The 17322-nt window shown below is 33.2% G+C and overlaps 1 protein-coding gene across 4 annotated transcripts; it reads left to right on the top strand.

Annotated features, from left to right (window-relative positions):
- The first annotated feature begins 4145 nt into the window (after positions 1-4145).
- Positions 4146-16320, top strand: LOC128171106 (uncharacterized). 4 transcript variants are annotated; one of them, XM_052836860.1, is made up of 6 exons: positions 4146-4315; positions 10663-11085; positions 11241-11453; positions 12034-12338; positions 13537-13637; positions 14625-16320. In XM_052836860.1, exons 1-4 carry the CDS (start codon positions 4262-4264, stop codon positions 12202-12204), a joined length of 861 nt encoding a protein of 286 aa, XP_052692820.1. In that variant the 5' UTR covers positions 4146-4261; the 3' UTR covers positions 12205-12338; positions 13537-13637; positions 14625-16320. The 4 variants fall into 4 exon arrangements, with proteins under 4 accessions (XP_052692820.1, XP_052692819.1, XP_052692822.1 ...); XM_052836859.1 differs by having other exon boundaries at positions 12034-12537; XM_052836862.1 differs by lacking the exon at positions 13537-13637.
- Positions 16321-17322: the final 1002 nt, after the last annotated feature.

The following is a 17322-nucleotide window of genomic DNA, read 5'->3' as shown; positions in this document are numbered from 1 at the left end:
AAGTATGAGTCCTAACACTAGTACACTAATGATAATAGGTGTTTAATGATGCAAAATGTATTAAATGCTATTTTTTATTAGCCCGAAACGATGCAGGTGATGTAAAATACATTCCATAAATTTTCCGTAATCTACTCCTATAGTTAGTAATAAAAATGTTAAAACTAACTTCCGGTGGTTAAGTGGTGGTTATTTTTTTTACGGTGGTTACTTCCGGTGGTTACTTTTACTTCCGGTGGTTACTTAGCTAACCACCGGAAGTAAGAGTAACCACCTAACCACCGGAAGTAACCGGTTTTTTCTTTACTTATAACTGCACGTGCTCTATCTATTGCCTCTTTTGTTGGTGTTATTATAATCAACTTCTATTAACTACCGATAAATTCCTAGTGGATGCGTTAACCACCTATTTAAAACATAACATATCGGTAGTTGTCAAAATTAAATTCAATATCGTAAAAATAATAAAAACCACACTAACATTATCATTAAAATGTTATAGTGTCCATACTTAAACTTTAACCCCCTTAAAAATATCCATAAAAATAACCACAAAATCTAACTCCTTTCGGCTTAAGCATCAGAAGTAACCACCTTCCACCTATTAACCACGCAAAACCTACCCACTTTAACCACCCAAAAAAAAAAAAAAAAAAAAAAAAACCCACCACTGAACCACCGGAAGTAAATGTAACCACCGGAAGTAAAAGTAACCACCAACCACCGGAAGTAACCACAAACCACCTAACCACCGGAATTTAAAAGCTAACCACCGGAAGTAAGAGTAACCACCTAACCACCGGAAGTAACCACCAACCACCCTAACCATGAGGTGAGGTGTTTCTGGGTACCATATACTACTACTTTTAAGGCTTGTAATCAAAAGGTTGCTGCATCCAGCCTTACTGTGGTCACTTTTTGTTTCCTTAATCAAGGCACTTCTTCTGCCTGTATGCAGCATTCCACCCAGCTGCAGTTGGTACCGCCCATATTTGGGTTTAACCTGCAATAGTGTTGTGTTCCATCCAGGTTATGCCATCTTCGCAACAAAAAGCATCTTAGATTTGTTAATGAAAACAAAGACGAGCGTGGAGATTATCCCTGAAAACCTTTATATGTATGCTATTCCAAATAGTGTTTATTACATCAGCTGCAGTGCTCCAATAAGAAAGTACTCATATTAGTGTGGAGCTGAGTATCCGGACAAAATAACTTCAACCATTTTAGGAAAACAATATTGCACCTCTTTCTTAGCTGTACTGAAAACCCGTTGTCTTTAAAAAGTTGTTCATTTTTGCCATGTGTTATATAACAGAACAAGAATTTAAAGACCTTAAACGAAGTGTAGAGTAACTTAAAAGATGCCCCGAAATCAGGGAAAACAACATCTAAGAAATTTGGCAAAGTACAAAGAAAATGGTGTTACTTCAACCACATCTGTCATTCTAATGAAGCACGTATAATCATTTCGATGCATTTTAAGAGGCAAACTAGAGGTACTGTGAGCAAGCTCACAATTGATACCCCCCGCTAAGATAAATACACAAAATTGCAATCAACTTGTAACATTAGATTGTAACTAGAGGTACTGTGAGCAAGCTCACAATTGATACCCCCCGCTAAGAAAAATCATAACTCATGTTTTTTTTCTATTATAGAAAATATTGGATGAATCTATTTCATCGTCCATTTTCTATAAATAACAACTGCTCTATTTTTTAAAACTGTTAATGCTTATATGAGTACACAAACCAATTTTTATTCTTTAAATTCCATTTTAGTTCAAGTTAACTGTTAATGCATGAGGACATTTGCATCCTTATGTTAACAAACATGACTCGAATCAAAACGAAATTCCACATGTCAAGCAGCCACTTAATATAAACATTTTGAATTATTGGTATACTGAGCCCGATTTTTTTTTTTACAATGACCTTGAACTTCCTCAATTGACCTTTGGTCAAGGTCATGACATACTCTCAGGTTATGAGCATTCTAGATGTGAATTAAGAACTTCCAATATTTGTCCATTAGAAAGATATGGACTGGACACGAGTTTTATACTTTTCTGCAAGTGACCTTGACCTTGCCCAAATGACCTTGGGTCAAGGTCATGACAAACCCTAAGCTTATAAGCAATCTTTGTGTGAACTGAGAACTTCCAATGTTTCTCCATAAGAAAGAACTTAAAAGATGCCCCGAAACCAGGGAAAACAACATCTAAGAAATTTGGCAAAGTTCAAAGTAAATGGTGTTACTTCAACCACATCTGTCATTCTAATGAAGCACGTATAATCATTTCGATGCATTTTTAGAGACAAGTAAAAAATCTTGTTGGTGCAAACTTAGCAGTACGTGCAGTGCAGTGTTGCATCTAAGAGGTATACAAGGATTGTCCATAAAGTTCGTGAACTACGCGTTTTGGTCATTTTAGATGGTTTTAGGTATACATACTGTACATTTAAATATTTATCATAAAATTTCAAATTAAAACTAGAGTTGTTTTGAAATTAAAACTAAAGTAATTTTGATTTTTTTTTGCATATAAATAAACTGAAATTTTAATGTATCAATGGGTCGCGGAACGCACCTACAGCCCGGCGTAAAAAAAATTCCCTATATTGAAATTGAGTTTTTAGATATGGAGATATACATTATTCTTATTACAGGTACTATGAGGTCATCAGAGACTGTCCAATATCTTGAAGCCAAAAACCTGCCACAATCATATCCACAAACCTGAAAAAAAAAACCTGGCTACATTGGCCTAAGTGTTTTATCTGGAAGGGAATTCCCAGAATGTTTTAGCCATATTCTCTGCCAATTTTGTAGACTTTAAACTACAAATACGTGTTAAAAGGTTTATAATGCAAATTAATGCGTTTCCCAAGAAAATTCAAATTTTAACATATAAATTAATTTTTAAAAATGTTTTTTTTTCAAATTACCTTAGAACTACAACGCTTCAATTTGTTATATTACATTGAAACCATTCTAAATTAATGTAGATTCTATATTCTTTCAATTGTAACCACGGGAAATATACTGGTCTCCGTATTGTGAAAATGTTTATAAAAAAAATATAGAATGATACGAGGAACTGAAGTAAAGATGCTTATTTACATTACTTGAGCTACTGGAGCATACAATTTAGAGTATGTAGGTTCAAGGCTTGTAAACAAAGGGTTGTTGCATCTATCCTTACTGTGTTCACTCTTTGTTTCCTTAATCAAGGCACTTCTTCTGCCTGTATGCAGCATTCCACCCAGCTGAAGTTGGTACCGCCCATATTTGGGTTTAACCTGCAATAGTTTTGTGTCCCATCCAGGTTATGCCATCTTCGCTAGCCATGGGTTTTCGGTCTACTTTGCCCCCCATAAACCCTTGGCGAACTTCATTACGAAAACTCGGTTACAAGCTCCGTTTTATGATTGGCTGCAGCTACGAGTAGCTGATACAATCGCAGTGCTTGAAAATATAAACTTTAAAATAAAACACACGTATGGTCTTATGTAAATCATTCAGTGCTTTTAACAAGTTGAGACACAAGTTTTCGAGTACAGTGTCTCCCAAACGATGGTCTAACCAGATCACTTTTAAAACATATGTATTTTACTGGGATTGAACATAGTCCTACAAATTCGTCAAGGCTCGCGTGACAGTATGGGAAGTAAACATGGCGAATGTAGACGTTGCCTATCCCGTTAGTATATACATTCCTGCTTCTGGTTATTGCTTTTGAAGGTTCAATGAGCTGCTGCGTTTTATTGCGTGGACCCTGAGGTCCACGCAGAAAATATATAAGCGAGGTTAAAGCGGATGCACTGGGGAAAATTTAGTTTGCGCATGCCCGGTGGCTATGATGCAACCAGCTACGATGTGATGCAACCAGAAGGCACGCGCAACTTCTCGGCCCTTTTCGGCAGACTCGGAAACACCTGCGGAAAAGGCCCGAGAAGTTGCGATTGGCTCCGTATAATGTTGATCGGGATTGGGATTCAATTTGAGGTCACGGCTAGCTTCGCCCCGTGTACATGTTTTGTCACAAGCAATTTCGTCCCAATGCGTAGTATAAACTACAACTGGTCAAACAACGGCTTAATCTTTGATTGTTTATTTGTAAGATCATATATAGCTGTACATTTAATTATATGATTATGTTTTAAAACGGGGCGAAACCACTCGGCCCGAAACCTCTCAGTGCGAACACGTGATGGGAGCGAAACCACCCGTTACAATTTCTAGAACTTAGTAGAAGCACATGCTAGAGCTGAAAGGCGCGAACTGCGACGAAGTGAAGATCAAGATGTCAACGGTAAGTAGGAACTTGTAAAAATTCAATTTTAGGGGAGTGCATTTTAAAAAAAAAAAAAGTCTTATTTTTGTCAAAAGACTAAGCAATATTTAAGAAAATTATTTAGAATGTCTCTCATAAGAACAATACAGGGATCATTGCATCAAGGTAGTTCTGTATTTGTTAATGGTGGCTCACAATGCACTGCAATAGCATTCTTTGCATTAGCATTGTTTTTCTCTTACGATTTCACATGCAATTTCTCTTCTGCGGATATCGACAATATTTTATTTCGAGGAGACGCCCTTTACGGCAGTATAATTAGAGATTTGGGACAGAGGGATAATGCTTATCTTGCACACTATGAAATGCCAAACACTGTTGTAGTAGATGGGGTCGCATTGGATGCTATAACACATCCTGACATACTCTTTGGTGTTAGGTGAAAATAATCTGGCACATGATGTAGGTGCAACTAACTTAATGGATGCTTTAGAGACAGGGTTTTACGTTTCAGATCATTTACTGGCAACATTCCAACAGCTGAGTATTGCAATTAATTTTAACAGAACAACTGAGCATTATTTTGTGTTTGATTCTCATAGCAGAAATATCGTTGGTCAACACAATCCGTTTGGAACTGCTGTTTTATTAGAGTTTACTGATATACATACTTTACAGGCATATTTAACAAGTGAATACACAGGATCTGTTTATAACATTTCTCCTGTTTTGTTCAACCATCAAAGACCATCATTATTAGAGCACAACCAGTCAGAAATCGTGGGAAGTCATGGGGAAACCATGGACCAGACACCAATACATACTTATAGTACAAGTAATGTCAGTACAGAAGATACCATTTCATTAAATTCCTACAAAAATTATTCACAAAGTGAAAGTACATTGAATTGTTCTAGTGTAAAGCAAAAATATACCAGTGAAGAATTTTTTGTTGAAAGTTATTTTAAAAGTGAAAAAATATTGCAACATTTCATACAAAATGTGAATTTAACAACAGCTGTAACTTTAGAGCAAGAAAGGATTGATGAAGAAAAACAATTAAAAAATCATTTGAATAGATCTTTATTGGAACATAGTTATTGTTGTTCTGCTGAATGTAAACGTAGGAAGCAGAAGGGGAGATACACGAAAAATAAAAGAATTTGCAATAATTTTGCATCTGTTAATTCCAGTTTGCTTGCAAATTCACCAAGATTTGTTGTACTAAATGCAAACTTTGATGAAAACTACACACTAGTTTCTGAGAGTGTGGAGGTTAACACAATAGAAAAAGAAATTAGTTCTGAACAAATGTCAAATCTGTCAAAAAATTCAATTTCGGAAAAAATTTTCAGAGAAATTAAACAGACTCCTTCCTTTGTTTGTTCAAGTTGTGATAGAATTTTATATCATGACCAGGTCCACAGACTTAAAGATGATTTTCAACTTACACAAGCTTATAAAATAAATGCTAGCAGCATTGTTTGTTCATTTTGTCATAGTCATATTAAAAAAAATGAAATGCCTCCATTCAATAGTATACTAAATGCTTTAGATCCAGGAAATATCCCTTTTTATCTCAAAAACCTAACTTACATGGAAAAAAGACTTCTTTGCAAAATTCAAGTGTTCATGACAGTGGTGATTTTACCAGGTGGACAATTAGCAGAAAAGGGACTAGCTATTGATTTTCCAATAGAATTACAAAATCAAGTCTCAGTACTTCCTCAAACCTTTAAAAATTCAAATGTCATCACCGTGTCATATAAGAATAACAACATTTTAAAACCAACTCACCTAGTCAGAAAGGAAAAACTCTTAAAAGCCTTGTTGTGGTTAAAGGCACATAATGAAATATATGACATTTCTTTAAATTTTGACCATATCCCAGAGGGTATAAACATAGAAAATGAACTAGCTGTCATTGATAATACTTATGAAGAGTATGCTGTTATTCCATCAGATTATGTAATGCCACACACTGATATTCAAACTTTGTTGAATAGTGATATCCCTCATTTGTCATTGAAAAGATGCAGGTCTACTCCATTAAATGCATATGACACTCCAAAAGGTGAGGAAATGGCATTCCCTCATTTGTTTTCACAAGGTGTTAATGGATTTGGTCATGAGAGACCTGCAAGATTAACTCCTTCCAAATATTTTAGGTGTAGAATGTATTATAAAGATGGTAGATTTAGAAAAGATATTTCCTATTTACTGCATGCAGTTAACTATTACGAAAAAGAGAGATTATTAAATGCTGTCAGTATTCACATGAGAATGAGAAAAAGCACTGGATTGCTAACAGCATCAGATGTAAATAACATTTCAAGTAATCCTGACTTGTTGCAGAACTCTTACATGTTTATGAAATTCATGAAAGGTACAGCTGCCTACTGGAAAAACAATTTATTAAATTTATTGGCAATGTTTAAATGTCTGGGACCTCCTAGCTTATTTGTGACGTTATCAGCTAATGACATGCATTGGCCCGATCTAATAATGTCCCTGGACTGTTGTAGCTACGAAAAAGCATGTAACATGACAAACTGTTTACAGTTGGTGAAAAATGATCCAGTTTTGACAGCACTTCATTTTCAACGGCGGTTTAGGATCCTACTGAAAGATGTTATTCTCGGACCCTTAATGCCTTTAGGAAAAGTAGTTGATTACTTCGTGCGTGTAGAATTCCAAAATCGCGGAAGCCCACATTTTCATATCTTCTTTTGGATTGAAAATTTTTCAGAAATATTTAGTGACCACAAAAAACTTGTAAAGTATATCAATGATATTATAAGCACAAAACACAGCACAAGTCAGTTTGCTTCAATATTTCAAACTCATCGTCATTCTGACTACTGTTTGAGAAAAACTGGCCGCTGTCGCTTTGGTTTTCCATTTAGAGAAATGAAGGAAACATGCATTTTGAGTAATGTGGATTTACAGTCAAACATTATCAAAGGCAAGTTTTATGAAACTGAACGCACTACAGATGATTGTTATATAAATGCTTTTAACCCAGTTATTTTGAATCATTGGCAAGCAAACATGGACATACAAGTGATAGGTAATTGTGAATCTGCTGCTTATTATGTATGTGCTTACTTATGTAAAGCAGAGCCTGAAAATTTAAAATTTGAATTGTCAAAAGTCATTAACAACTTGAATCAAATGCCTGTTTTGTCTCAGTCTTCTAGAATGCTAAAAATTGGATATTGTGTTTTAAAGTCAAGAAAATTAAGTGCACAAGAAGCAGCTTATAGGCTTCTCCCAGATTTGAATTTGATAATTTCCTCAAGGTCAGTTCTGACACTAAATACAAAACCACCAGAAAAGAGGTTCCGCGTACTTAAATCAAAACAAGAACGAGAGGAACTAGATAATACAAGTACAGATATATTTTACAACAGTATGATAGATTATTATCATGCACGTCCAATTGAACTATTCAATCTATGCTTATTTGAATTTTCTCAATGGTATGTTATGTGTGCAGACAAAGATGTTGATATATCTGTCGCTTCTTCAAGTAGGCAACCACGTATAAGATTAAGGCCTCCGTTTCAACATGTCATAATGCGAAAGAGATTAAAATTTTTGATAATTCGCCTCCCAAAGTTGCCATTGTCATCTGATGATTATTTTTACAGTCTCTTGATGTGCTTTTTACCCCATCAAAATGAAGAAGAACTTATAAAAAAAAATCAAACCTCAAAATATAGCACAGCAAGCTAAAAGACAGAACATGCAATTAGACTTTTTAGAATCAGCAACACTAGTAGATGAAATTGAAAATGCAGTTCGATTTATTCGGTGTTCTGTAAAAGAGATGGAGGCTTTTATTGCCCCATCTACTTCTGAACATGTATATGTTGATGATAACTGTCTTTTGGAAGATCCCTCATTATCAATATCACACCCTCATAACTTGGATGATGTTGATGTTCATTTGAGTAGAGAAGTAGGAAATGAACTTAGTTGTGAAAATAGTGATGAGCTGCACATCAATGAAATTAGTACATCATCTATATCTTTTGATGAGATAAAAAGCAGAATAGCAAGGTTAACAAGGTGTCAAAAAACTGTTATGCATTACATTTTTAATTATTATAAAAACAAAGATAATTCTCAGCAACTTTGCATGTTTATTAGTGGTGGGGCAGGAGTTGGAAAAAGTTACCTCACAAGACTGATTATTGACTGGTTAAACTGCTGTTGCTCAATTGTTTGTGGAAAATCTCCAGTAATGGTATGTGCTTCAACTGGAACAGCAGCTAGAAATATCTTGGGAATTACAATCCATAGTGCACTATATTTACCAGTGCAACATGGAAATGAACCCAAATTTCATGAATTATCTGGGAAAAGTTTGAAGAAATTAAGATCCACTTATTCATATGTTCATACACTGATCATTGATGAAATTTCAATGGTTAGTGCACAAACTCTTGAATACATTCATAGAAGGCTAACTTCAATTAAAGATAATGATAAACCATTCGGAAATGTAAATGTTATTGTCATAGGGGATTTCCTTCAATTGAAACCTGTTAAAGGCAAATATGCCTTTGAAAATGCAATTCTATGGTCAAATTTTAAGCCTTTTATTCTCAAAGAAAATGTACGGCAATCTGAAAATGTTACATATGCTGCAATATTAAATAGAGCTAGAGTTGGCTTACTGAATGAAGATGATCTCAAAATTCTACAGTCGAGGTTAATTAAGCCCCCACAAAGAGATATTTCTTCCCTTCTTCATTTATTTCCCACACTTAAAGAAGTTCAACAACATAACAACAAGATGCAAGTGTTGTTAAGCCGAGAATGCATTGAGGTCAAAGCTAAACATTATTTTTCTCAAGATGACATACAAAAAAAAGGGGCTTCTTTCTAATGATATCCCTGTAGATGATAGAAATGCAGGTGGGTTACCATGCCAGTTACAAATATCAATTGGGACAAGGGTTATGTTAATAAAAAATATATATACATCAAAAGGACTAGTAAATGGAGCTCTTGGGTTTGTAGAGTCAATAGAAATGCACCAAGAAATGACAGGAGAAGTTAACTTAATATATGTTAAATTTGATGACCCACATATTGGAGGTATTCTTAAAAGGGTTGAGCATAATAATGCAATAGCTATTGAGCCCTTGTGTCAAGAATTTTATTACAATGGAAGAATACTTGTTAGGGAGCAATTTCCTCTCATTCAAGCATGGGCAACTACAATCCATAAAGTCCAGGGTGCATCTTTATCACAAGCAGTCATTTCAATTGGTAACAATGTGTTTGAAAATGGAATGGCTTATGTTGCCTTAAGCAGAATCAAAAAATTGTCAGGTTTATATTTGCTGGCATTTAATTATCAGAAAATTACACCCCCTGTCAAAGCTTTGGAAGAGTATACAAGACTTCGTTCTTTAACAGAATAATTAATCTTTAAGTTAAATGCTGTTAGCCTGTATTTGCACATGTGTCTATTGGCAAGTTGTCTCCCTGCGTGCTGAACACTTCTCAATAAAAAACAGACATTTAATTAATTTATCCCAGTTCAATTTTTAAACATGCATAATTATATAGAATTTAAAGATGTTACTAGACCTATCTTTAATCACCAATACCAGAATTTTAACTCTTTATAACTCGTGTGAGCGTGCTGAATTTCTTTTCAAATAACATAGAAATTTACATTATTTCATAACGTGACAATATTAGGGTATTGTTTGGTATATATTCTTAGCCTATATTAAAAGCAAAAATGGCTACAAGCAGCACTAAATGAACACTGCAACAGTATTGATAATTCAACACAACAGTTTGAATTTACTTGGAAATTGAAATGACTATTTTATATCATAAATTAGATGATGATTTGACAAATTATTTTTTCAAAATATGAATACATGTACAAATGATTGTCTAATATTTAAGTCACCTGAGTCACTCAGATGACCAATTGCAATTGATATAATATGTCTGTCGTGTGTTAACAATTGAACATTTTTAACTTCTTCTTTAAAACTAACTGCTTAATTCTTTTTAAAGTTTGTTAAATGCATCTTAGGTGTTAGAGGAACAAAAAATGTAAATTTCATAACTATTGTCCCATAACGGTCCTAGGGGCAGGGCAACAATGGTAATGAAAATATTCTTCTGTACAAAAGCCCTTTACCAAAATTGTAAATGTCATGTCTCCTGGGGTTTGACTCTAGGGCGAGGCCAAAATGCTTGGTGACTGTTACATGTAAGATCAGTTGTCCTCTTACTGCAAGTAAGCTTCACATTTCATTTATATTCACAAAGAAATAGTTGCAAAATGTATGATATGTAATTATGATGCAATATTGTGAAAATTGCAGATGCTGAAAATAAAAGACATTAAAGACAAAGAAGTGAAAGATCTCATTCTGCCACCATCCCCTTCAGTGCGAGGGGTAGTGCTTGAAGTCAGTGACATTGAAAAAGCAGAAAATTCACAATACAAAGATAAATTCTATGCAATTATTGCTGATGAAACCGCAGCGATATCAGTAACAATCTATGATGTACAGAAACAAAACAAATTTATTAAGGGAATGGCTGTAGTTCTGATGAACATTCTTACGAAGCAAAATTTTATAGCTGTTACAAGCAAAACAGATGTAGGCATTTGCAGACCATTTACTATTCCTGATGATATCAGGCTTCATGCTCCAACCCTTGCTGGACAAACAATGACCTTAAAGAATGCACTTGCTTCACCTGTAAAAACGCTGCTTACCGTAAAGGGAAAAGTTGTTAAGGTACTCTCATATTTAAAGAGTGAAGTATATTATTTAGAATTAAAATTGATCTTTTTTAATCATCACATAAATATGAATCATTAAAGCATAAAATAAAAAATACTTGTTAAAAATTCTTTCATTTTCTATAATTATGTATTCTAATTTTCATACAGCTGTCACCAGCAAGCAAGAAAAGGGTAGAACAAAACGAGGTAGATTTCCAAGAGGTCATGTTGAAAGATACAGACAGCCACGCAACAGTTGCAGTGTGGGACAAGATGGTGAATACACTACAAAAGGGAGAATGTGTGACCATTACAAAGTGCAGGGTCCGTTTGTTTAATGAGCAGAAACGCCTTACCACTACAAGATCATCCCAATGTGAGGTTCGTTGTTGCACATATATAGTCAATGGTATAGTTTTTAATTACATGCAATTACAAATGTACCATGTTTTGTAAAATGAAATTATATTGTTGTACACATATAGTCAATAGTATAGTTTTTTAATTACAATTACAAATTTACCATGTTTTGTAAAATGAAATCTTGGAAGAAATTCTCTGTCATGAAGTGATATTCTAATAAAAGATTCCTCATAAAATTTTATTTTCAGTTATTAAAATAATGATCACTGTAACATCACTAAAGCCCAAAAATTGGTTTAGAAAATTGCCAAAACAGTGTATTCTGCAATATTGTTCTAATACTTTAGTATAAGACATTATTTACCTACTTGAATTTTTTGTGTTTGACATCATAAACCTACTTAAATCACTCATGTTAGTGGGTCATGTGTGCTGAAGTGAGCAATGTGGCCCCTAGGCTCATTGTTTAATCTGAAACTTCGAAATGTAATCTTATGAGGATGCATAGAAAGAAAAGGAAATATAACATACCAGTAAATATAAGTAACAGTAATCATCAGGAAATTTAATATTTCTCACTACTTTTATTAAATTATAGAAACTTGCATATGATGAAACTCTTCTGCTGGTGTCTGACGATGAAGATGATGATGTGGACAATAATGGAAATTGGAGTAACACCCCCATTTCTGATTTCAAGAGTGGAACCATCACCGCAGTGTTCGATGTCGATCCATACCTAGCACACCTCACAGCCTTATTAGCATAATCGGAACCTTTCTGGTTTTTATATTAACGAAAGAATGAAAAAACCCGAGAATGTCAAAACTTCGTATATCTCGGGATTTTAGCGAGACCAGTCTCATACTCGTGAAAATCGAGAGAGGAGTTTAAATGGAAAAAGTAAGTAAAAGTTTTTGTTTCTTATATTGGCAAGCTTTTAAATTATTTAAAGTTGCAGAACAATTGTTTATTAATGTGAAGTCGAAGTTTGGGGTGATTAGCCTTATCTCGTTAAATTTTGTTCAGCATGAAACAGTCTGAACAGCAATCCTCGATTTTGTCAACAATCTAAAACGTGCTAAGGAGTAGTCATTCGTCGGTAAGAACATACTTACTTACATTGTTAAACTACTCAAAAACTCTTTTAAAAGCCTACAATGCATTAAGTCTAGTACACATGTTACAAAAATGTCGATAATTAATGGTCGTTGGTGAAATGTGACTTGAAATACATGTTTTAGTATGAAATGTGTATGCAGGTGTATTATAGTCAGTTTTTACACATATTGTTACGTAGCATACGTTAAAAAATATTGTATGTTTTTCCTAGAAAATTGAGTTTGTGTCAATCATGCGTTCAGTCATTTCCATACAGAATTTCCTCGTCACGTACAATGTACACTGTACATGTGGTTTTGATATCTACACATATCTCATTCAAACTGTTAACTTTATGTCTTATTTATCTATTAACGATGAGAGTGTTTATGAATCAAGGGTCTGCATTTGTTATGTAAATATAACATTATACGATTGAGAGTATGAGAGAGAGAGAGAGCGTGTGTGTGTGTGTAATTACAGTGTACATGTAATTGCTATTGATTGCCTTGCTTCCATGAACCCAGGGTTGTCTCTAAGACCTGGGAGGCGGGAAATTCCCCAGCTTATAATGCCTTAATTACCCTGCTATTATTTCATTTCAACACAATGCAGCTATAAGCAAGACCTCCAGACCCCCCATCTACTTTTTCATTTCTTCCTTCTACTTCAAATTTTAGAGACAACCCTGATGAGCCATATATATATTTTAATAATGTCACATTGCACTAGAAATATTGCTGACGAAGATGTTGAGAGAGATCATGGAGAGAGAGAGAGAGAGAGAGAGTATGAAAAGCCATAACAAATTTTATAGTTATATGTCATTTCCCACTTAATGAGTTGTTATAGCTGTTATCATGGTAATGTTTTGACCATGTCACAGATACTGCATGTGCCCATAAAAAAGTGTAATCTAGGACACACCTCATTGTTTTGATAATGACAGCATTTAGTTTTGTAATGATAGCTAGTGTATCTTTTTTCTTCTAATCTACAGATTTACCTGCGGCTTCCAGATGATCTGAAGATCAGGAATATAGAAAATATTGTCAATTTGATATTGCTGATGATCCAGTCAAGTCTGCTGAAGCCCAGAAGGTACTTCTTTGTCATGTAATAAACTTACAACTTGTCTTCCATATGTAGACATATTTGGTTTAAGCTGATTGAAAGCCAAGCAAGGTCATCTAAATAGCTACAATGTCTTGTGTAAAAGGGAAAGGTAAATATGGGCATCTTGTTGCAAATCTGCTTGACTATTTGTTTTTTAAGGGGTTGGAACCTCTGAACGGAATACCAGGAGTTTGAAAATATTATAAACTTTAGGAGATGTGTTTTACACTCTCTGAGAAAATGGGATTTGCAGAAATCCCATGAATTTCTTATGCTGGAAATATGTTTTACAGATTAGTTTTTGTTATTGACGCAATCATATTTTGGTGAACATAGAATGTTGATAGTTGAAACTCATACAGACAATCATATGTTACATAAGTGTAACATAAGTGTTTATGACTTTGATCTTTGTTCAATATATTTAATATCTTTCTGTCCACTGGATATCTAAATATCTTTGAAGTTACACCATTCAAGTTACACATTCATTACATTCATTACATTTATCATGTGTGTGCAGAATTGATTGAGCCAGGTTTCCTGATGTTGTCATATAAGTGATACATTGTACTGCTTTAAAAAGTATATATCACTTGTGACTTACTGGTATATTAGTACATATTTCATTTGTAAAATAATTTGACAAATTTAAAGTGTTTTGTAGTACTGAAATTTTTTTATTGCTTTTAAAATTACTGAAAGTACATGCACATGATGCAACTATCTTTTGACGCTGTATATACGCTGTATATATAACAAAAAGAAACTGTCAGCTGGGTTTAAAATTAGTGGCAAAATGATGTAATACATGTACATGTATGTACAATATTAGAAAAGATTTCATTGTTAATAATTGCACATTCCATAAATAACTTCATTGAATATATACATGTAAGTATTTGATGAGTGCACAATGTTTGCAAAAATTACATGTAATTCTCTTAACACTTTATGTTTATTCTATTTTAGTTTCCAGACCATGACATTAATGAATATTTCTTGAATGGAATGCATGAGGATTAGAATGGAACCTTATTCTGCCTTTTTACCAACTCACACCATCTTTTCAAGATTTATGGAGCCAACCACAGAAGAATTTGTTCTATACACATCATTCATAACATTCTTATTTATGTTGCATAACTTTAAATGTTACTGGATGAATTGTGTTCACATAATGAATACCAGCAAACTTTTTATCGAGTGCACTTATTTTGTATTTTTCCTACCCATCCATCTAACATATGTTTTTATATAACATATTCATATACATGTAACATTTTTGGAAGCAGCTATTTTTTTTAAATTGGAATTTAGGCTTACTATTTTATACAAGTTTTTTTTAAAGGGACTTGGACACGTTTTTAGATCAAAATTTTGTTTTCAATTTCTTTATGCATCAAATGATTTACTTGCACATTTTGAATAATTGACCATAATTTGAATGTTAGAAGTCACGTTATAAGAGAGATACAGGGGTAAGAATTTATTGTTATGTAAACAAAGCTCGAGTCTTATGTTTGTTTACAAATAATATAAAGTATGAAAGTACCACTTGTTTAAGAAAATAATTCATAGAAAAGAAGGTAAACTGATTCGATGTGATCATAAATGATATTATTAATAGAAAAAAGCATCATTTGAATGAAACTTACACATCTGTAAACAATAACAAGACTCGCGCTTTGTTTGCAAAACAAAGAATATTTAATTCTTTATCTTTTAACTCAGTATTTGACTTTCAAATTTTGACAAAGCATTAAAAATACCCATATCAACCATTCTAAATATTAAAAATGGAAATATAAAATTTTGAATTTTAAGCTTAAATCGTGTCTAAGTCCCTTTAATATACTCTTTTGTATACAAACAGAACAAAAATACTTAGTTACAATGGGAAATGGACATAATATATATAAAAGTGTCTGATAAAAGTATAGGTCTTGTTCATGAGCAGAAGAAATTGACAGAAAAATATTCAGTTTTAGCCATGAAATACAAATATTAATATTTTTTAAGAATATTATTTAATCTAAATAAGTTATAAAAGTTTTTTTCCACTTTATTCCAATGTTTGGAAACAAATCCAATATATAATTAAAATTGCTGTACAGTATATCCTATTGATTCCTATAATATATCACTTTAGTTTCTTGAACAGCATGTTTATTACTTTTTTTTCTTAAAATGATGTATACAAGGTCATTAATTTATTTTCATTATATTCAACTAGATACAAATAGACCTTCTGCAACCTTTTCATTGTTTACATGGTATGGAGTTTTAATTACCTTTCATATGAAAAATGACATCTAAATCTTAAATTGCTGTACATTATATCCTATCCATCTAATGGATCACTTTATTTATGTTGAACTTCGTGTCTATTAGTATTATGATTTTTTTTTTAGAATGATATGCAATTTCATTAATTTATTTTTCATTTTAAGAAAATTCATTTTAAAAAAGATCTCTTACAACCTGTGTATTTTTTTTTTTTGATTGTAGTTGTGTAGATTTATACATGTACCTACAAGCAATATACATTTAATATTCACCAGGTACATGTACCAGCCTACTATATTTGATAAATAAATGTACTTCTTTCATGCCTTTTACTCATTGTTATATGTATTATTTATAATTAAAATACATTGAAAACTTTTCTCAATTTATTTATTTTAATAAGATTAAAAAACGGACTATAGTTAATGAACGTTTTCAAGAGTTGTCTCTCTTGTGGACAATAATGAATGCTCCCCAGGGTTCATGACCCTGAATATTGAGTAGGCTGTGAGGTGTGCCTAGCGTGTCCCACTACATCATGCAATAACACGAAACTTGCCCCAGCTGAATCCATCCAATGCATGAAATGCAAAAACTGCGGGAGAAACTATGGGGAGAGCGCTTGCAATAACTACATACGTGCTACTGTTATGATTGAAGAAGGAGATTCAAACAAACCTCCCCAGAAAGTAGCAATATTTAAGCCTCAGATTGAAAAGCTGTTCACTTCAAGGGGTTTCACACTTCCTTCCAGCAATGACCAAACTGAGCTTCTCCTCAAATTCTTTGAAATAATTCCAGTTGACATCAAGTTTCACATGATAAATAACACTATCAAACAATTAACCTGCAAAAGAGTTGCATAAACATTCAACTGCACTGCAACTGCTGTAACAAGTATCAAACTTGTTCAGTGACTTGCACAGTTCTTTTTTTATTTGATCGATTTTATACCAGTATGGCGAGTATGCACTTGGAAGAGTATCATTATTGTTTTGTTTATTGTTGACAAACTTGCGAAAGAGTTGCATAAACATTCAACTGCACTGCAACAGCTGTAACAAGTATCAAATTTGTTCAGTGACTTGCACAGTTCTTTTTTTTATATTCAGTTGATATTATACCACTATGAACTTTGGAAAAATATCATTATTGTTTTGTTTTTTGTTCACAAACACGCAAAAGAGTTGTATCAACATTCAACTTGATTACAATTGATATACATGTACTGAGTGTACTTTTTTTTTCAGTGTAGTAATCGCTGTTTATTATCTAATATGATTGATATGCAAACTATAACAAATGTTTTTTTTCTTATTGTGTGTAGTTCACAATCAAGTTTTTAAGTTTTCTTAATAAAGTACAATTAGTTTTATTTAAT

The sequence above is a fragment of the Crassostrea angulata genome, chromosome 2 (assembly GCF_025612915.1).
Source record: "Crassostrea angulata isolate pt1a10 chromosome 2, ASM2561291v2, whole genome shotgun sequence".
In the NCBI taxonomy this organism is placed as follows: Eukaryota; Metazoa; Mollusca; class Bivalvia; order Ostreida; family Ostreidae; genus Magallana; species Magallana angulata.
Note: the sequence above shows the minus strand (reverse complement) of the source record. Positions and strands in the feature narration are given on the sequence as shown.

Excerpts from the sequence above, each read along its gene's own strand:
- LOC128171106 (XM_052836862.1), top strand. The coding sequence starts at position 4,262 with ATGCTAGAGCTGAAAGGCGCGAACTGCGACGAAGTGAAGATCAAGATG. Across the intron at positions 4,316-10,662 it reads TGAAGATCAAGATGTCAACG|ATGCTGAAAATAAAAGACAT; the intron begins GTAAGTAGGAAC and ends TGAAAATTGCAG. Across the intron at positions 11,086-11,240 it reads TAAAGGGAAAAGTTGTTAAG|CTGTCACCAGCAAGCAAGAA; the intron begins GTACTCTCATAT and ends ATTTTCATACAG.